The sequence below is a fragment of the Vipera berus genome, assembly GCF_964194415.1.
Source record: "Vipera berus genome assembly, chromosome: 7".
NCBI classification, from domain to species: domain Eukaryota; kingdom Metazoa; phylum Chordata; class Lepidosauria; order Squamata; family Viperidae; genus Vipera; species Vipera berus.
Genome location: NC_138209.1, coordinates 41,061,429 through 41,079,680, shown reverse-complemented (window position 1 = coordinate 41,079,680; position 18,252 = coordinate 41,061,429). Strand labels below are relative to the sequence as shown.

The window sequence follows — 18,252 nt, the reverse complement described above, 5'->3', positions numbered from 1 at the left end:
CATAAGTTTATTTCAAATTCCTTTATTGTGTATCTCTAGTAGGTAGCATACTTAAGAATGGAATTCTTGTACCAGCCTGTGCCTGATAGTGACTAATTGGTTGAAGAATTCATGGCCTGAGAGGAGGAATAATTCAGAGATACATTCTACCATACCTCTTTATCTCTCCCTTTTTCCACTGTCAGCTTGTGGAATAGTAGTTAGCTCAAGCCTACTGTCTTTCTAGTAATGATTTCACACCATGAAAAAAACCAGCATCTACCTTTGCGATGATTGATGTTTCTTTATCAATTGTAAAGCTATTTTGTTTGTATTTGGGATTTTTTGCTAATGGACATGCATGTTCAAGCTTTCTATGAGGAACATCCTATATTGGAACTATGTGACCTTGGAGCTCTTGCCTCTGAAGAACCAAGTGACTAACTATAATGTGCTATAAAATAATCATCTGGATTTTCTCCAGTTGTTGATGATTTAGGAGGGGACTTTTCCACCACAGCGTGTCACATAGTTTATCTAAATGAGAAGGATAATTTGTATATGGGGATAGGAATCAGTTAATGTTCTTGTCAAGTAATTTGTATTTGGTCAATGATCAGCACAATAAACAAAAAGTATTAATTTTATAAATTGTGTATCTTATTTTATAAACAATTAATTTGAATTGGCAGTCAATCTTTTGTCCAGAACCTTTTTCTTTATAGTACAACATCTGGCAGAGGTATGTGTATGTGTGTGTGTGTATGTGTGTGTGTGTGTATGTGTGTGTGAGAGAGAGAGAGAGAGAGAGAGAGAGAGAGACAGACAGACAGACAGACAGACAGACAGACAGACAGACAGACAGACAGACAGACAGACGTAAATCCAATTTTTATTCAGGAGGAGGAAATTCCTGGATTGGTCAGTCTTCTATTGGCAGGATGAAAGATCCAGATATTATGCACAACTTTTTTTTCTGCATATTAGGTTGAGTTGGGGTTTTTTTCCTTTTGCTTTAGGTCTGTTCTTTGTTTTTGTGAAAATTAATTTACAATAAATTCAGACTAGGCTTCCTTTGGGATAAATATTACAAGTCACAATGAACTTCTGAAGTTCCCTGATTCTAATACAGAGCCCTCCAGATCACCTGAGACTGTATCTAGCTTAAAGCAATGATATAAATAAATTTGGAGAGCACCAGTTAGAGAAGTCTGATTTATGAATACTTATGGATACTCACCTAGCAAAGATAACATGATGTTCATAGTCCAATAACTGCTTAAAAACCATCAACTAACCAAATGGGTTATATTCTGTTACATTCAATAATAAACAATAAAGTGGTTCCCATTTCAGCACTTTATATTACAGAAAAGAAGAAGAAAGGAAGTACTTTTTCACTTAGGCATTTCCCAAACCACCGACCCATTTCTAAAACTGTGCTTCTCAACCTGTGATATATGTACCAAGTATACAGAAGTAGACAAACTGGGCTTGACTTTCCTCCTCAAATCAGGCAGAAAATCCACAAGAGAAAGAGAGAGGGTTAGGGTTAGGATGAGAGAGGAACAAAGAGGAACAAGGTTCCCACCAAGGGTGCTTTGCCAAGGGGACTAATTATCTTGGAAGAAGAAGCTTCTCAAAGCCAAAGTAAAAATCCTAACCTAACTGTGGTGGCGTAGTGATTAGAATGAAGTACTGCAGGTTACTTCTGCTGACTTCTGGCTGCCAGCAGTTCGAGTCTCATTGGCTCAAGGTTAACTCAGCCTTCCATCCTTCCTAGGTCAGTAAAATGAGGACCCAAATTGTTGGGGGCAATATGCTGACTCTGTAAACCTCTTAAAGAGGGCTGTAAAGCACTATGAAGCTGTACATAAGTCTAAGTGCTGTTGCTATTTTACAATAGTGTGTTCTCTCTATTGTTATTTGAACGCAGTTATTGGTTTAGGTATATGGAAGACTATTCTCAAAGTGGCAAATACCACTTGAGCTCTAGTTAGCTTTAATTCAAAATAGTGTCATCAATATTGCTGCCCTTTTTATTACTTTAAACATATTGTAACCAATAAATGGAATAACAAAATGTCTGAAAAGATACATGCAACCTTCTAAAGAAAAAAATGTCTTTTGTTTCTGTCTTGGGGAAAGCAGTTTATTTGACAAAGTGTTTGGTAAGAGTTAAGATATGGAAGACTGAGAACCAATCCTCCAAAATTTTCAGGAAGTTTTATCTTTTAAAATAATGTTTAAAAAGGTAAAGGTTTCCCCCAACATGCGTGCTAGTCGTTTCTGATTCGAGGGGCCGGTGCTCATCTCCGTTTCAAAGCTGAAGAGCCAGCGCTTGTCCGAGGACACCTCCGTGGTCATGTGGCTGGCATGACTAGACGCCAAAGGCGCACGGAACACTGTTACCTTCCCACTGTAGTGGTCCCTATTTTTCTACTTGCATTTTTACGTGCTTTCGAACTGCTAGGTTGGCAGAAGCTGGGACGAGTAACAGGCGCTCACTGTTACGCGGCACTTGGGATTTGACCCGCCAAACTGCTGACCTTCTGATAATGTTACTGGATTTCAAAACCAATTAGCTCTACTCTATGAAGGACAATGAGCATTTTGAGGTTTCCTAAGCATCTTGGGTGCTTTTAGTTTAACAAATGAAAATAATGTATCTAGTACAAACTAACCCAAGGCCAAGCTGCCTGCAGACTACCTCAGCATCAGCATCATCCCACTGGTCATCACAGATAGTTCCCCATTGGCCAGCATGATAGATTTCAACTCTTCCTTCATAAGTCTGGCTGCCATCCACCAGCCGGATTGGAATAAGATCAGAGGCTGAAAATAAAAATATGAAGAGAAAAATCAGTTTTTATTACCAAATCATGGAACAGCTTAAAAAAATGCTATTCATTTCCTAGTAACATTTGAGTATTTCATTTCTCAATCCAATAACTATTAGATTAGGAAGCCCTAGTGGTGAGTGGTTAAAATGCAGTCTTGTAAACAAACTCTCTCCAGAGCCTGGAACTCAATCCTAATGGGGCTCAAGATTGACTCAGACTTCCATCCTTCCAGAGTTGGTAAAATGAAGACCCAGATTGTTGGGTCTTTGTAAACTGCCCAGAGAGTGCTATAAAGCACTCTGGGGCAGTATATAAGTCTAATTGCTATAGTTATTACTGCAATGATCCTAATTCCTGGTCTGTGCTGATCACATTTTAAATAAAATTATCTTGTCCAGTGTTCAATGCTGGCCAGGAATTAGAATGCAAAAGGGTTGGGATTGTGAAATGTAATGCTTCCAATTACCATGGCCAACGACAAGCCTAATTGAGAGGGAAAGGTTGGATTAGAATATGTAAGAACATTGTAACTTAGGCATTAGTGATACTGCCATGTCCCAAACTATTTTCATGCAATTCCTCTCCTCAAATGCAGACAGCTCTAATCTCTAATCGGACTGTTTTAATATAGTGGAATTCATTGCTAGCTACATCTAAGATTAAGCAAGATTTTAAAATGGCTAACAGGTAGGAAAAAACATCTGTCTACAGAACTCTATGTTTCTTTCATTCTAGCCCTCTTCAAGTGACCTTTTAAATCAACTCTATTAAAGGAGCCCTCTTAAAAAGAACAATGAAGCCTTTTTGAAATATGTTTTTCCAGTTCTACATACATTTAAAAAGAGCTTTTTAAAAAGAGCCTTTATAGCATAATTCTGTTAAAAAGGAAAGAAATACCAAAAAAGCCATAACATTTCTAATCTCTGTGCAGCTTCTGTACAAAAATATGATTCCACCTGGATATTTTAAATATTAACAATCAACTGGCAGTCAAAAAGTGTTCCATTTGGGACTTAGGAAGAAGTAAGGCATGCATTTTTGCAAAAGGTGACAAATTGCCACACCAGCAAGTATTTTTGGCCTACGCAAGTATATACATACATACCATATTACATGCCTTGACTATCAAGGCATCACTCTCAAATGATAGGCATGTCTTTCTAGCAGCTGCTCCGGTAACATGATCTCATACTTGAATCAGCTTCACAAGAATTCCACCTTTTATTGAATAATAGTGTGCAAATTCAGAATTCGATGGGAAATCCTACTTCTTTGTAAACTCTAGGTTTTGTTTCTAAGAGGTCCCATAGCATTCTGATTTGAACTTTTTTTCTTTAGACATCAAAAATAAAAACCTGTGCTAATCACAATTTGTTTTTCTTAGAGATATCCATGGGCAATTAGGAGGCTCATTGTGATCTACACTGATTCACTGTGCCTAAGCAATGTCAACTAGTGAGACATTTTTTCCCCTATGTCATGATAAACATGTGAGGGAGGAATGCAGGCAATCAAATATGTTGATGGACAATCAAACTCTTGACAGAAAGTAGAAAGCACCAACGTATTTACACAATAGGAAGAGGAGTTTTTTTGGAAACAATAACAATAAAGTCTACAAAAGTACGCTGATGATACCCAGCTTTTTATTTCGACCCCAAACCACCCCAGTGATGCCCTCGACGTGATGTCCCGTTGCCTGGAAGCGGTTTGGGTCTGGATGGGGAGGAACAGACTTCAACTCAACCCCGACAAGACTGAGTGGCTGTGCATACCGGCATACCGGGATATTCAGAATATCCCATCTTTTTCTATGGGGGGTGAGCTATTACCCCCCGTAGATAGGGCTCGCAACTGGGAGTCCTCCTAGATTCACGGCTTACTTTGGAAGATCACATAGTGGCTGTGACTAGGGGGGCCTTCGCCCAGGTTTGCCTGGTGCGCCAGTTGCGGCCCTATCTAGACCGGGATGCCCTGCGTACGGTCACTCATGCGCTCGTGACCTCTCGTTTAGACTACTGCAACGCTCTCTACATGGGGCTGCCCTTGAAGACCACTCGGAGGCTCCAACTGGTACAGAATGCAGCCGCAAGAGTTGTGTTGGGAGTCTCCCGATACTCCCATGTTACACCTCTGCTCCGTGAGCTGCATTGGCTCCCAGTTGTCTTCCGGGTGAGGTTCAAGTTGCTGGTATTGACCTACAAAGCCCTACATGGCATGGGTCCGGAATACCTTGGGGAGCACCTGCGGCCGGCATCAACTTCCCTCCGCCCAATATGCTCCCACAGAGAGGGCCTCCTCAGGGTGCCACCGGTCAAGGAATGCCGACTGGTGGCCCCCAGGGGGAGGGTGTTCTCTGTGGGCGCGCCGGATTTATGGAACCGTCTTCCGGTTGAGCTCCGGATGGCGCCCGACCTTCGCTCCTTCCGGTGCGATCTAAAGACGTATCTCTTTGAACAAGCTGGCCTGGCCTGATGGGATGGGGTTGGGTTTTTATTACTTTTAAATGTGTTTTAACCTATTTTATAATTGTGGGCACTTTGTTTAATCTCTTTTAATTTTTGTATTTTGTCTTTTTAACATGTATTGCCCTGTTCACCGCCCTGAGTCCTTCGGGAGAAGGGCGGTATACAAATAAAATTAATAATAATAATAATAATAATAATAATAATAATAATAATAATAATAATAATAATAATAATAATAATAATAATAATAATAATAATAATAATAATAATAATAATAAAATTCTCCAGATGGGGGAAAACATTTGAAGTAAATAGCACACAAAACATAAAGCCCATTATTTTTTTAATAGAGTGGGCATTCAAAATCAAACTGAATACTGAAGTATAAAAATTACCAGAAGAGGAAGACTACTTTGAATTTCATAAAGACGACTACTCCCAAAGTAAATTTTCTTCTTATTCCTTAAAATGAAACTACTGCATTTTAGTATGGTGTACGTGCTGATGGTATCATTCAGAATTAACTTATTTTAGACTTTCTTGGTGTGGCATTTCCCCTAAATTACATAATTATTAACCCCAACATATCTAGAGGGTACCATACTCAAGAAGACTGATTTAAACATTATCAGTAATTTTCTACTATGTAATCGTCCATCACATCTTCCTGTATGATATTGCTATTTGCACAGTGTAAGACTAAATGATGTTTCTTGTTTCTTTTTTACCATGGGAAAAGCTACACGTGACAGCAGCTGCCATATTCTGGGAACACATTTGACCTTGCCAAATAGTTTTTTCACATAGCATGATGTTTTCTTCATTGCCATGGCAATGCACATTGCTCCAATGTACAGGAATAAGGCCTGATCCAGAAAATAGGACGTGCTTTGCTGTACCTCTCTCCCTATGGAAAGAACAACAAATATAGATCATGAAAAAGAAAACCAAGATAATTACAAACTCTTTGTTAGTACTTTATTCCACGCTAAATATTACATGTTTTTCCCTAATTCACAAAATATCACAGAAACATCAAGTAGCTATGGGACCACTGCAAGCCAAAGTACAGGTTCAAAGTGCAACTAAATTGTTTTCAGAATTTCACCAAACAGTAATTTCTTTAGTGAGTTCCAAAACTCCTTTTTAAACTAAGTTAGTGAATGAATACCTCTGTGAATACCATGGACAGCTGAGAGGACAATCAAATAGATTATTGAACAAACCAACCCATAGCTGTCACTCAAGGCACAAATGATTGGACTCAAATTATCCTACTTAGGGCACATTATGTGAAAACCTAGCTTTCTGGAGAAGGTTCTAATGAACAGAAAGATGGGAGAAAAGAAAAGACAACAACAAGGTGGATAAACCCAATAATGGTGGTGATGGGGTGCTGTTGTAATAGCTGAAGGACCAGGTTAGAAAGGACATTTATGTAGTTGCTAAAAGTCAACAATAACTTAATGTCATGTAAACATTAATACATTAGATATAAAATCCAATTATATATGGATTGTTGTCTGAAAATTCACGATAGATGTTATAAAGCAATGCAGAATCAGGTCAACCAAAACCATTTTTGGTTAACAGTATGGTAGTGATACAATGCATTAAATTATTAAGTCAACAGGAATCACTAAAAATTTCTAAAGTAGTCCCACGTTTTCTGCTGTATCTTGGAACTTAGACCCAAAATACTCATTCCACTGACTGAATGATATCGTAAAGCTGTGCCAACCACTTTAGGATCTTAAAATTCTCTTGCCTATATTTCTCAGATAAGCAGACAAAGCATATAAGGGAGCTGTCACCATTTTCTTTATCTCTTTATTCCTAACTTGTATGTAATATTTTATTTAATTATTTAGGAAATATTTATACACTTCTCCCTACATTACACCTTCAGACAGTTTTCATACTTCTCTGAACCTATCAAACATATCAATGTCTATTAAAAATGCATTGAAAGCACATAGAACAACACAATCTACAACTAATTGCTTCAGAGAATTATACAACAGCACTCATAACATGCATATAAGCACCTGCCCATTACAGCAGTTGTATACTTTTTGAAACTTGCTTTTTGGTAAGCATCTATATTATAGTAGGATAACAGTGTTTACCTTTTTTGTGCTACAAATTAATTCAGCTTTTAATGTTAAGTAATTGACTAAAATTTTGAATTATTGAATTATTCAAAAATAATGCTAGCTAAATATAAAAAATAAATTATGTGAGAAAAATTAATACATTTGCTACATAATTTAGGAACATTTGTAAATTAAACTAAAAGATGGTGTAACCAAACTGCTACAGTTTACAACCATAGTAGTCAAATTTCAATACCAAGGAAGTGTCTTCATAGAGATTGGATTTGGGCTGAGCTTGGCAAGTATTGATCCATCCTTTTTAAACAACAGCCCTTAAGAAGTCTGAACATATTTTGTTTAATATTACCTGTGAGATTTCTTGTTCTGTTCACTTTAAAGAATTACAATGTACTTTGGTCTTAAGATTTCTTATTCTCAAAGCACTGTACTACTTGATTGAAACAGACATTCTCCATACAGATAAGGCAAGAATTAACATTGTTTTAGAGATAACCAGTTTAGCTATATAAGACGCAAGCTACTAGTCAAGATCATAAAAGAAAAATTATAGAACTGTGTTTATACTATTTTGCTTTATTTTATCTCTGACTAGTAACATGAATTAAAATAGGATCTATATATGATCAGCCTTATCTATTCACTAAATTACAAGTTTCTTACATGGGAATCATATCCATGCAGAAAATGGCAAGTATATATTGCTGTGCATCAAACAGAACAACATATTTAATTTTGTACATATGGACCAAAAAGGATATTATGTTCTATTGAAGATTAATTTGTACAGGATTCATATTATTTCTTATACAGAAATTTGCATACTGTATATGGGAACTTAGCCATGCAGGCAAGACTGCAGCTTTTCCTTAATCCCTAAGATCCAAATAAGCATTTCAATATTTTTGCTTTAAGCATAATCTATTTTAAAGGGAACTAAAATCAGTGCAGTGTAAACAGAATGAAAAAGAAATGTGCCAACATGAAGGATCCAGAAAAAAAGAGGAAGGACATTTAAAAAAGGACTTGAAGATAATGTAAGCATTTATTTCATTAAAAGTTGAACTTCAAGTTACAATTTTTTAGTTTTCACTGCATCAAATCTATGCATCTCTGTAAGTCTTATCAGAACTGGGCTCCAAAAATCTGGAGTACTATTTGATGAAAACAAATAGACACAGAAAATACTAACTTCTTACTTTCATCTAGATAGATATCCCCTTGTCAAGAGGCAAAGTTTAAATCTTCAGGATTAAAATTTAAGCAGTTTATCCCCTTTACCAAAAGAAAAGAAAAGAAGATTAAAAACTATAAAGGAAGCTTTGAGTCATACTCATTACCTTTAGTAGAACTGCACAGACTAACCCTAAATAAAAAAAGTAACATCTTTTCAAATTAGCATTCTGTTTCACAAGAAATACTGAATCACATTTTAACCTTTCTTAGTAACAATAGTGTATAGCATATTACTTGTTAAAAGTACAGTTACGATTTTTAATGAATTTAAAGTAATCAATGTAATATTAGTCATTAACATTCTAGAAAAGAAGTAATCGGACGACTTCCGGTGGCGGCGCGGCGCCGAAGACAGCCTTCCCCGGCTGCCCGCGGCTCAGCTGTTTGTTTTTTCGCCCGAAACAGCGCCGATCAGCTGTTCGGGCGAAATTGAAGCCCCCTCCTCGGGAGAAGAGGAGGGGGTGAGGCCCCTGGTAGGGGTAGAGTTCTCCGGGGCCGCCTGAGCATGGAGCTTGGGCGGCTGAAGGATTGAACTCCCCCGAAGCCTGGGTTGCTCCCAGCTGGCCGGCGTCTCTGCTCTGAACTTTTTGGAGCAGAGCCAGGCGTCTGCGAACCATCCCTGCCTGAAGAAAGGACTATGATTTAAAGGAGCAGGCAGAGCGGTACAAGTGGAAAAGGTGAAGAGGATTATTTTACTATACTCTCTAGCTTGTTGGACTTTTTAAACTTTAAGTGAAAGTGCGTCATAATTGAGGACTAAAAGATGGCGGCGAAACCTCCCCCTAAAACTCTTCGGAGTGGTGGATCCTCGCCGGTGCAACAGTCATCACTACAGGCGTTGCACCCTTCTGAAGCGCTGACATCGAAGGACTTACGAGATGCTCTGGATAAACTTTTGGAATCAATCAATCAATCAATGAGTGATAAATTTGCACAGATGGAAAAGAAATTGGAGAAATTGGAGGAGAGAATGGAAGAGAGGATGGAACAGAAGCTCAGCGTGATGAAGGTAGACATTTTGTCTTCAGTGCATAAAGTGGCGGAATGTGTGGAAGAATTAGATGAAAAAATGGATGATTTGGCTCAAAGGAATGCTATATTAGAAGTAAAAGCACGGGAGAATGAAATTGCAAGAGACAAAGTGGAAAGGGAGGTAAGCCTAGCCCAATATTACCAGATGCAGTTTGCTGTCAGAATCAGAGGTTTAAAAGAGAACATTAAAGAAGATTTAAAGCAGCTGATCTCTGAGGCTCTTGAAGTGGCATTAAATCAGCCAGCATCTGAAATAAGAGCAGCTATGGATAAAGTGTTTCGGGTGAATTCATGGATTGCCAGACAGAGAAAGTTGCCTAGAGATGTGGTGGTTTACTTTGCAAAAAGAGAGATTAGAGATCAAGTTATACAAGCTGCCTATGATGCTAAAGTGGTGATTGCTGAACAAGAAGTCTTGGTTTTAAAAGAAATTCCTCCAAGGATTTTAAGGGGAAGGAAGGACTATACATTTCTCGTGCATGAGCTTAAGCAAAGAGATATAAGGTTCAGATGGGAGATTCCAGATGGGCTGATGGTGATGCATGAAGGTAAAAGGTATCGGCTGATTACTGTAAAGCAAGCGCGTGATTTCTACAATAATGTCTTAAAAGCAACCCCATTAACACTTCTGGAAGCTGGAAAGGGATCTGGAGAAGGAGAACATCAAGAGGATGAAACAGAGGAAAGTGGTGCTGGAGGAGATCAAGCTACAACTTCTTTGGATGATCCTAGAGAGCAAAGAGTAACGCGTGCTGCTTTAAAACGAGCAAAGAAAATAAAAGAACAAGATCAGCAAAAGTCTTCAGATTCTTCACAACGTACATATAGTCAAGCTGTGGGAGGAGCACGGCCTAAAGAAGTTAGTCCTATCAAAGCTGTGGTCCAAGAGCTTTTGGAGGATATGCATGGCAACTAAATTTCTAACCTGGAATGTTAATGGACTAAATTCACCGCAGAAGAGAAAGAAAGTTTTTCAATATTTAAAACAATTTAAGATAGATGTTATATGTTTGCAAGAAACGCATATTAGAGTTTTGGATCAAAAGCATTTATTGAACTCGAGACTGGGTACGCAATTTGTTGCCTCTGCAGAGAATAAGAAAAATGGAGTGGTTGTTTATATTAAAAGTGCCTTAACAGCAGACTTAATTGAAGCAGATAAGCATGGAAGATATGTTATGATTGAGCTGTTGTTAGAAGGTAAAAAGACGCTTCTAGTTGGATTATATGCACCTAACCAACAACAAGCTGATTTTTTTAGCTTACTCCATACAAAGCTTACCCAGTTGGATTATAAATCTTTTATTTTTATGGGAGACTGGAATGGTGTTTTGGATGTACAGTTGGACAAGGCTGGAGCTTTTAAGCGCATTCCAAGTCATGCTAGACTGCCTAAATCTTTTTTTGAAATGAAGGATGACCTGGAATTGCGAGATATTTGGCGTGAGAGACACTTGCAGGAGAAGGATTATACTTTTTATTCTGACAGACACCAATCTTTTTCGAGGATTGATTTTATTTTGTTGACTAATGATTTTTTTTTGAGAACTAAAAAGGTGAAGATTTGTGCAAGAACTATTTCTGACCACAGTCCAGTTTGGTTGGAGATTGATAAGGAGAAAAGAGACAGGCGCTCATGGCGCGTAAATGAGAATTTGTTTAGAAATCAGAGAAATGTGGAAGAATGCAAACAGCGGATGAAGGATTTTTTTGAGATTAATATGAATAAGGGTACCTCTATGGACATGGTTTGGGATGCTAGCAAGGCCTATATGAGAGGGGTGTTGATATATATGAATAATAGATATAGACGTGCAGTGGAAACTAGAAGGAAAGAACCGGAGAATGAAATAAAGGAAAAAGAAAAGGCTTTGATTTTGAACCCAGAGGATGTGAAGATCAAGGAGGCTATTAGACTGCTAAGAGGACAATTTGATAAATTAATGGCAGATCAAGTGGCAACCAATCTGCGGTTTGCTAGGCACAATACTTTTTGCAACGCTAATAAACCAGGCAGATGGTTAGCTTATAGACTGAGGAAAAAACAAAGGGCCTCTAATATAGATAAGATTGAGTATAAAGGAAGGGTTGTGTTTCAACAGAATCTTATTAAGGATGCTTTTGTGGATTTTTATTCGAAATTATATACTAAAGAGGAAATTAATGTAAAAGATATTGATATATATTTGGAGAATGCTAGCATCCCGGTTCTTACGCAAGTACAAAAAGAGGGGATTAATCAACTGATTACAGAAGAAGAAATTCTTACAGCAATTAAGGAGCTGAAGGTGGATAAAGCGCCAGGCACGGATGGCTTGACTGCGGCCTATTATAAAAATTTACAATTTGAGATGATAAAGCCGTTAAAGGAACTGTTTCAGACAATTCAGAGGGGGGGAAAGGTGCCACCGTCTTGGAGAACAGCTTTTATCTCTTTGATTCCGAAGGAAGACCAGGATGCTACTCAAGTTAAAAACTACAGACCGATATCGCTTTTAAATACAGATTATAAGATATTTGCTAAGGTTTTGGCTAATAGACTGATGAGGGTTCTGCAACAGGTGATTCATGGGGATCAAACGGGGTTTATTAGTGGCAGGCAAATGAAAAATAATGTGAGACATATAGTTGATGTGTTAGAGTTTTTGGAGAGGCACAACCAGATCTCTGCAGCGCTAATTTTTTTAGATGCTGAAAAGGCCTTTGATCAATTGAATTGGCAATTTTTGTTGAAAGTTTTAGATAAAATGGATTTTGGGGAAAATTTTTTACAGCCGATTAGGGCATTATATCAAAAACAAACTGCCCGAATCATAGTTAACAATAGCCTGACAGTAGCATGTAATATTGAGAAGGGCACAAGGCAAGGGTGTCCGTTATCGCCCTTGTTATTTGTGTTAACATTAGAGATACTATTGGTTAAGATTCGGAACTCGGAAAAAATTAAAGGGATAAAAGTTGGAGATCAGGACTATAGATTGAGAGCATTTGCAGATGATCTGGTTGTTACAGTGACCCAGCCAGAGAACTCTGTTGTGGACCTGATGGAGATAATAACACAATATGGGAAGGTTTCTGGATTTAAAGTAAATACACAGAAAACTAAAATTTTGGCTAGAAATATGACAGTTTCACAGAAGGCTCTCTTAGAAGGATTAACTGGATTTGAGATTGTTAAAAGGGTTAAATATCTGGGGGTGATTTTGTCGCCCTCTAATACAAAGCTATATAAAAATAATTATGAAAAACTATGGGGGAAAATTCAAAAGGAATTGGAGAGTTGGCAAAAATTGCAATTGTCTTTGCTGGGACGGATTGCAGCAGTGAAAATGAATGTACTGCCCAAATTTTTATTTTTGTTTCAAATGATACCGATTCTTAAGAAAGATTCTAATCTGGAGGAATGGCAGCGAGGTATCAATAAATTTGTGTGGGCAGGGAAAAAGCCACGAGTTAAACTTAAGATTATGCAGGATACTCGTGAGAGAGGTGGCCTTAAATTGCCTAATCTTAAATTATATTATGAAGCTGCTGCATTAGTAGGAATAAGCGATTGGATTAATTTGACGCAATTGAGGTTATTAAATCTTGAGGGCCATGATTTGTTGTTTGGCTGGCATGCATATTTGTTGTATGATAAGAAGGTAGATACTGTGTTTAGGATGCATATTTTAAGACAGGCATTGCTGAGAGTTTGGAAGAAGTATAGACATAAGCTAAGCAGCAAGATACCATTGTGGGCAATTCCAAAACACGCAATAGAAAATATACATGCTGGTTTCAAACATGATGTGACTACGTACAAGGAAATTTTAAGCCTGGAAAGGAATGTTTGGTGTTTGAAATCATATAGCCTCTTGCGAGAAGAGAAGGTTGTTCAATCTTGGTTTCAATATATTCAATTACAGGCCAGGTGGAAAGAAGACCAGAAAAATGGATTTACAATGACTGATGGAAACTTGATAAAGCAGATTAGAAATCAGGGGTCAGCACATATTAAACGGATATATCTTGCATTGATAGAGATTGACTCGGAAACAGAGCTTGTTAAGGATTGTATGATAAAATGGGCCCAAAATATCCAGGAAGTTATTACAATGGACACGTGGGAAAAGATTTGGGTGAGGAACGTAAAATTTACTCAAGCTCAAAATTTAAGAGAGAACTTTTACAAAATGTTTTATAGATGGCATCTAGATCCTAAAAAGCTTGCAAGTATGTATCCGAATTATCAGCCTAAGTGTTGGAGGTGTGGTGATGAAGATGCAACGTATTTTCACATATGGTGGACATGTAAGAAGGTTAAGGCTTTTTGGATAAAAGTCTGGTGGAATATGCAGAAGATTTTTAAACAGAGGATAAAGTTTTGTCCGCAACTTTTTTTGTTGGGAATAATTGCAGACGCTACAGTTGTGGACACCAAGCTGATGTTGAACTTAATTACGGCGGCAAGACTTTTGATAGGCCAATATTGGAAGAAAGAGGAACTGCCGACCATAGAAGAGTGGACTTTAAAGGTTTCCGACCTGGCAGAGATGGCGAAGATTTCGGCTTATTTGAAAGATCATTCGCAAGAACGCTATATTAGGGAATGGAGAAAATGGATTGAGTTTATCCAGAACAAGTATAGGGTTAAGAAGTTTTATGTAGCATTCGAATAAGTCTTCTTTCGTTTTTTTTTTCGTTTTTTTTATTCTAGTTTTTTATATATATTTAATATTGTTAAGGTGTGTCTTATCCTATATAAGCTAGAGAGTGATGGATTTTAGAATTTATAGTTGTTAGTATATGGTTGCTTATGGTTGTCTTTTTATATATATATACCTTGTATTTAGCTCTGGGAAGTCGGGGGGGGGAGGGGGGGTGGAGGGAGAGGGGGAGGGAGGTTGGGGGGAGGTAGGGGGGGAGCAGGGAGGGGGAAGGGGGGTTTCTTAAGGGAAAACTGTATTTTAAAACTTTTCAATAAAAAAAAAAAAAAGAAGTAATCAATTTATCCATTAATCCATTTATCTAATATAATGATGCAAGCCAGGGCTTTTTTTCTCATAGAATGCTCAGAACGGAGTTCCGGCACCTTTTTTGGATGGAACCTTGTAGGGTAGGGCAAGGCGAGTTGTATAACATGTGTGAGTTCCGGCACCTTTTTCTTTTACAAAAAAAGCACTGATGCAAGCTATGTTTCAGGCACTGTAGCAGATGAGAAATTTGGAAGTAACTGCCTTTGTATTTACAAATGATGTGGAAAAACTTCCAAAAATAGTGTTATTTAGTCAACATTAATTTACTTACCCAAGTTCAAGTTGTTGACATATCACTGAAGCATCAGCATTATCCCAGTGGTCACTGCAGATTGTTCCCCATAATCCATTTAGATATATTTCAACTGTGCCTTCAAACTCATTTCTGCCACCTTTAAGTCTTACTGATCCTGTTTAGTTTTGTCAAAAAAAAGTGAATTTATTTCAGAGATTATGGTAATATAGTCATTACAAACTATGAACAAAAATTATGCCACATTTAGAAAGAAAACAGCTTCTGTGTGGCATTTATTTTTCGAGTGATCTGAAAGAGACGTGTTGAACCAAAATATATAAATCAGACATGTCAAACACAAGGCCCGGGGGCCAGATCCGGCCCGCGAAGTGGTTTCATGTGGCCCGCGAAGCCATCCTGGACACAGTGAGGGAGTGGCCCTCACTGCCTTGGCCCTGGCCCAGAGACCCTCCTTGCCAGAGACCTTCAGATCTGTCCCACTCCTGCCCAGGCCCCAATAGGCACCCTTGATGCGAAAGATGTAGAGCTGGCCACGCCCACCCAGTAGGCCATACGCACTCTAGCCACACCCACCCAGTAGGCCACGCCCACCCAGGCCACACCCACCCAGCCCCCTGAGGGCAACCGCCATGCTGATGCGGCCCTCAATGAAATTGAGTTTGACACCCCTGATATAAATGATATAAGCATACCCTTGCTCTAGAATGGTTTATGTCACTTTTTGTTACAGTCAAACTTGGTTGCCTTTCTGGATCTGAGGTTTGTCATTAAAACTGCTTGGGCATCAAAAGTCAATCAGTTCATTCAGATTCTCCTAGACCAGGAGTGTCAAACTGCTGGCCCATGGGCCGGATGCATCATGGCGAAACCATGCCCACCCCATTGCCGGCAATGGGGGGAAAAAGGCGCGATACGTCGCGACACATCATGTGACATTGCAAGTTTGACACCCCTGTTCTAGACCATTTCAGCTTCTCTATCATTTCATTGTCATGCCATTGGGATGATATGAACATTACTTAAGGTATGTTTTATAATCAATCTATCCAATAGAAATATTTTAATACAACTGCAGTTAATGTGTCAATGTGTTCACTATGGACATTTTTTTTCCAAATTTGGGCAGCAGTAGAAAAGTTAGTACTATATTATCATTGTAGGCACTACCAAAAGATGACTATTGTTATTAAACTTGGCCTATTCCACAAATGGATACCAAAATGAGTAGGTCAATCAAATAATACTAATTTATTAGAAAGCAAACTGATGACACTCCTATTACCCTTCCATCTTATTTCTTTCATTCTTTTGAGCAGGTGTAGCACAGAGCAAAAACTCCAGAAGCATCCTAAAATACAGATGATGGTAAAGGCTTATTTTTCATTATTATATGTCAATTTCTAGTTTTTGTTCATTTAGCAGAATCTTTTAGAAAGGTAAAGCCAGCTGCAGGAAATAGACGAGACTGCCAAGGTTCTAAGATTACAAATATCTGACAGGCACAACACTACCACTCTTAGTGAATCTAAAAGATGTTTTTCCACGAGTCAACTGAACTGTCTTGTTTTTCTTTGAAGATGTTTCACTTCTCATCCAAGAAGCTTCTTCAGCTCTGACTGGATGGTGGGGAATGGAGCTGAAGAAGGTTCTTGGATGAGAAGAAGCTTCCAGTCAGATCTGAAGAAGCTTCTTGGATGAGAAGTGAAACGTCTTCAAAGAAAAGTTTTCTTGTGAAAAAAGCATCTTTGGGATAACTATGACCTGGATGACTGAGAATCTCCATAGACTCCTAGTGAATGCAATTACTTCCTAAAAGCTCAAAACATCCATTACAGTCACTTATACAAAAAAAACAGCATAACAAAATAACAACAGACAATACTTAATAAAATTAGTAAATGTCTTATGGACTAGTTTTTGCATAAATGAGGTTAACCATTATTGAGGTATGGACTTATTACAGAAAATGTATTGTTTGTAATCTAGCTATTTTATTGCTCCCAGTAGCTAGACTGAAGTTCAGAAGAGTGTAGACTAGGGATTTCAAGTAGTTACAGAGATATCCTTGATGGTATTTCTCTCTAGCCCGTTTAGTAACTGTTGTGATTAAGGCATACAGGTAAAGAAATATCAACTTCATAAAACTATTCCTTTCTTATAAACATTTCAAAAGTCTGTGTATGATTGCTTTGCCTCCATTTATTGTCATTAGATTTCAAGGAATTAGAAAACAGTTTATTTAACTTATTCATGACTCAAAAGTTATAGGAGTTTATTTCAAGCAAAACAATGTATTTATTCATGTCTGACCAAAAGCATATCACGTGAATTTATGGAATGTATAAATTCTTGGAATGAAGCAAACAAGTGCTTAAATTGTAAGATCTAGATTACTGAATAAACAATTGTCAAATATGGAAAGCTCCAAATACAGTACATACAAATAAGAAGTTCTTAATGTCAGTCTGACATTGTGGGATATTTTCTAAATTAATTAACATTTGTGTTTTTAAATATGCTTTTCTTGTCCAGTATAGGCAAGTGTTGTCCACCAATCTTATATGGAATGGGCATAAGTGAATATTATTTTTCAGAATACTGTATGGCAGATAAAATATGAATACCTCACCTTTAAAAGATTTAGCTGTATATATCAATTATCAATGTTAAAAATTATCAGAGTGAACTGAGAAAAAAGTTAAAGACACTTAGCCTTCTCCTCTTTTATGATAGCTACAAAATGGACACATATTGGCTAATGTCATTGTCCAGGACTCAGACTGTGACTCTGGAGAAGCTGCTCCAACTGAACCAATGAAATGTCAGACCCAGGAGACGCCAAGCCTTGAGTCAAACTGGCTGATCAAATACAGGCACTATTAGAACAGCTGAAGGAATCAGATTATGTTGTATGGGCTCCAAGCTCTCCTGTGAATACAATGGAGATCACAGCAAAGATGCTCAGTGCTGCTCAAGAGAGTAAATCTACAGCTGGCTGTAGCCTGCTTTAAGAGGCAGTCCCGATTCATGTTCTCAATTGGATTTTCTGATTTCCTGCTCTGGTATGTTGTTTCTGTGAATCATTCTCATGAAACTCTGACCTTGGATTGACTAAGAAACCTGAGTTAGCTCTCTGAATTTGGCATGGATTTTGACTACTTTTCTGTAGGCTTCTGTTGACAGCAAAACCACCCATGCAAGCTTTCTTTTCAAGAAATGTACATTTCTTCTCTTATCTATTATTTGCTCAACCTTGATTACATTGTTTTCCTCATGTAACAACTGTGTGTGAGAATGTGAGATCAG

At 37.9% G+C, this 18,252-nt stretch overlaps 1 protein-coding gene across 2 annotated transcripts in view; it reads right to left on the bottom strand.

Annotated features, from left to right (window-relative positions):
* PRSS12 (serine protease 12) overlaps positions 1-18,252 on the bottom strand; it is a 49,506-nt gene that overhangs the window by 25,642 nt on the left and 5,612 nt on the right. Inside the window, exons 2-4 of one of the 2 annotated variants that reach the window (XM_081332753.1) lie at positions 14,962-15,100; positions 6,019-6,197; positions 2,664-2,814 (exon numbers count right to left, since the gene is read on the bottom strand). In XM_081332753.1, coding sequence (XP_081188879.1) covers positions 2,664-2,814; positions 6,019-6,197; positions 14,962-15,100 — 469 coding nt within the window. Of the gene's footprint in view, positions 1-2,663; positions 2,815-6,018; positions 6,198-8,603; positions 8,681-14,961; positions 15,101-18,252 lie in introns of those variants that run through there. The other variant, XM_081332752.1, reaches the window with a different exon arrangement.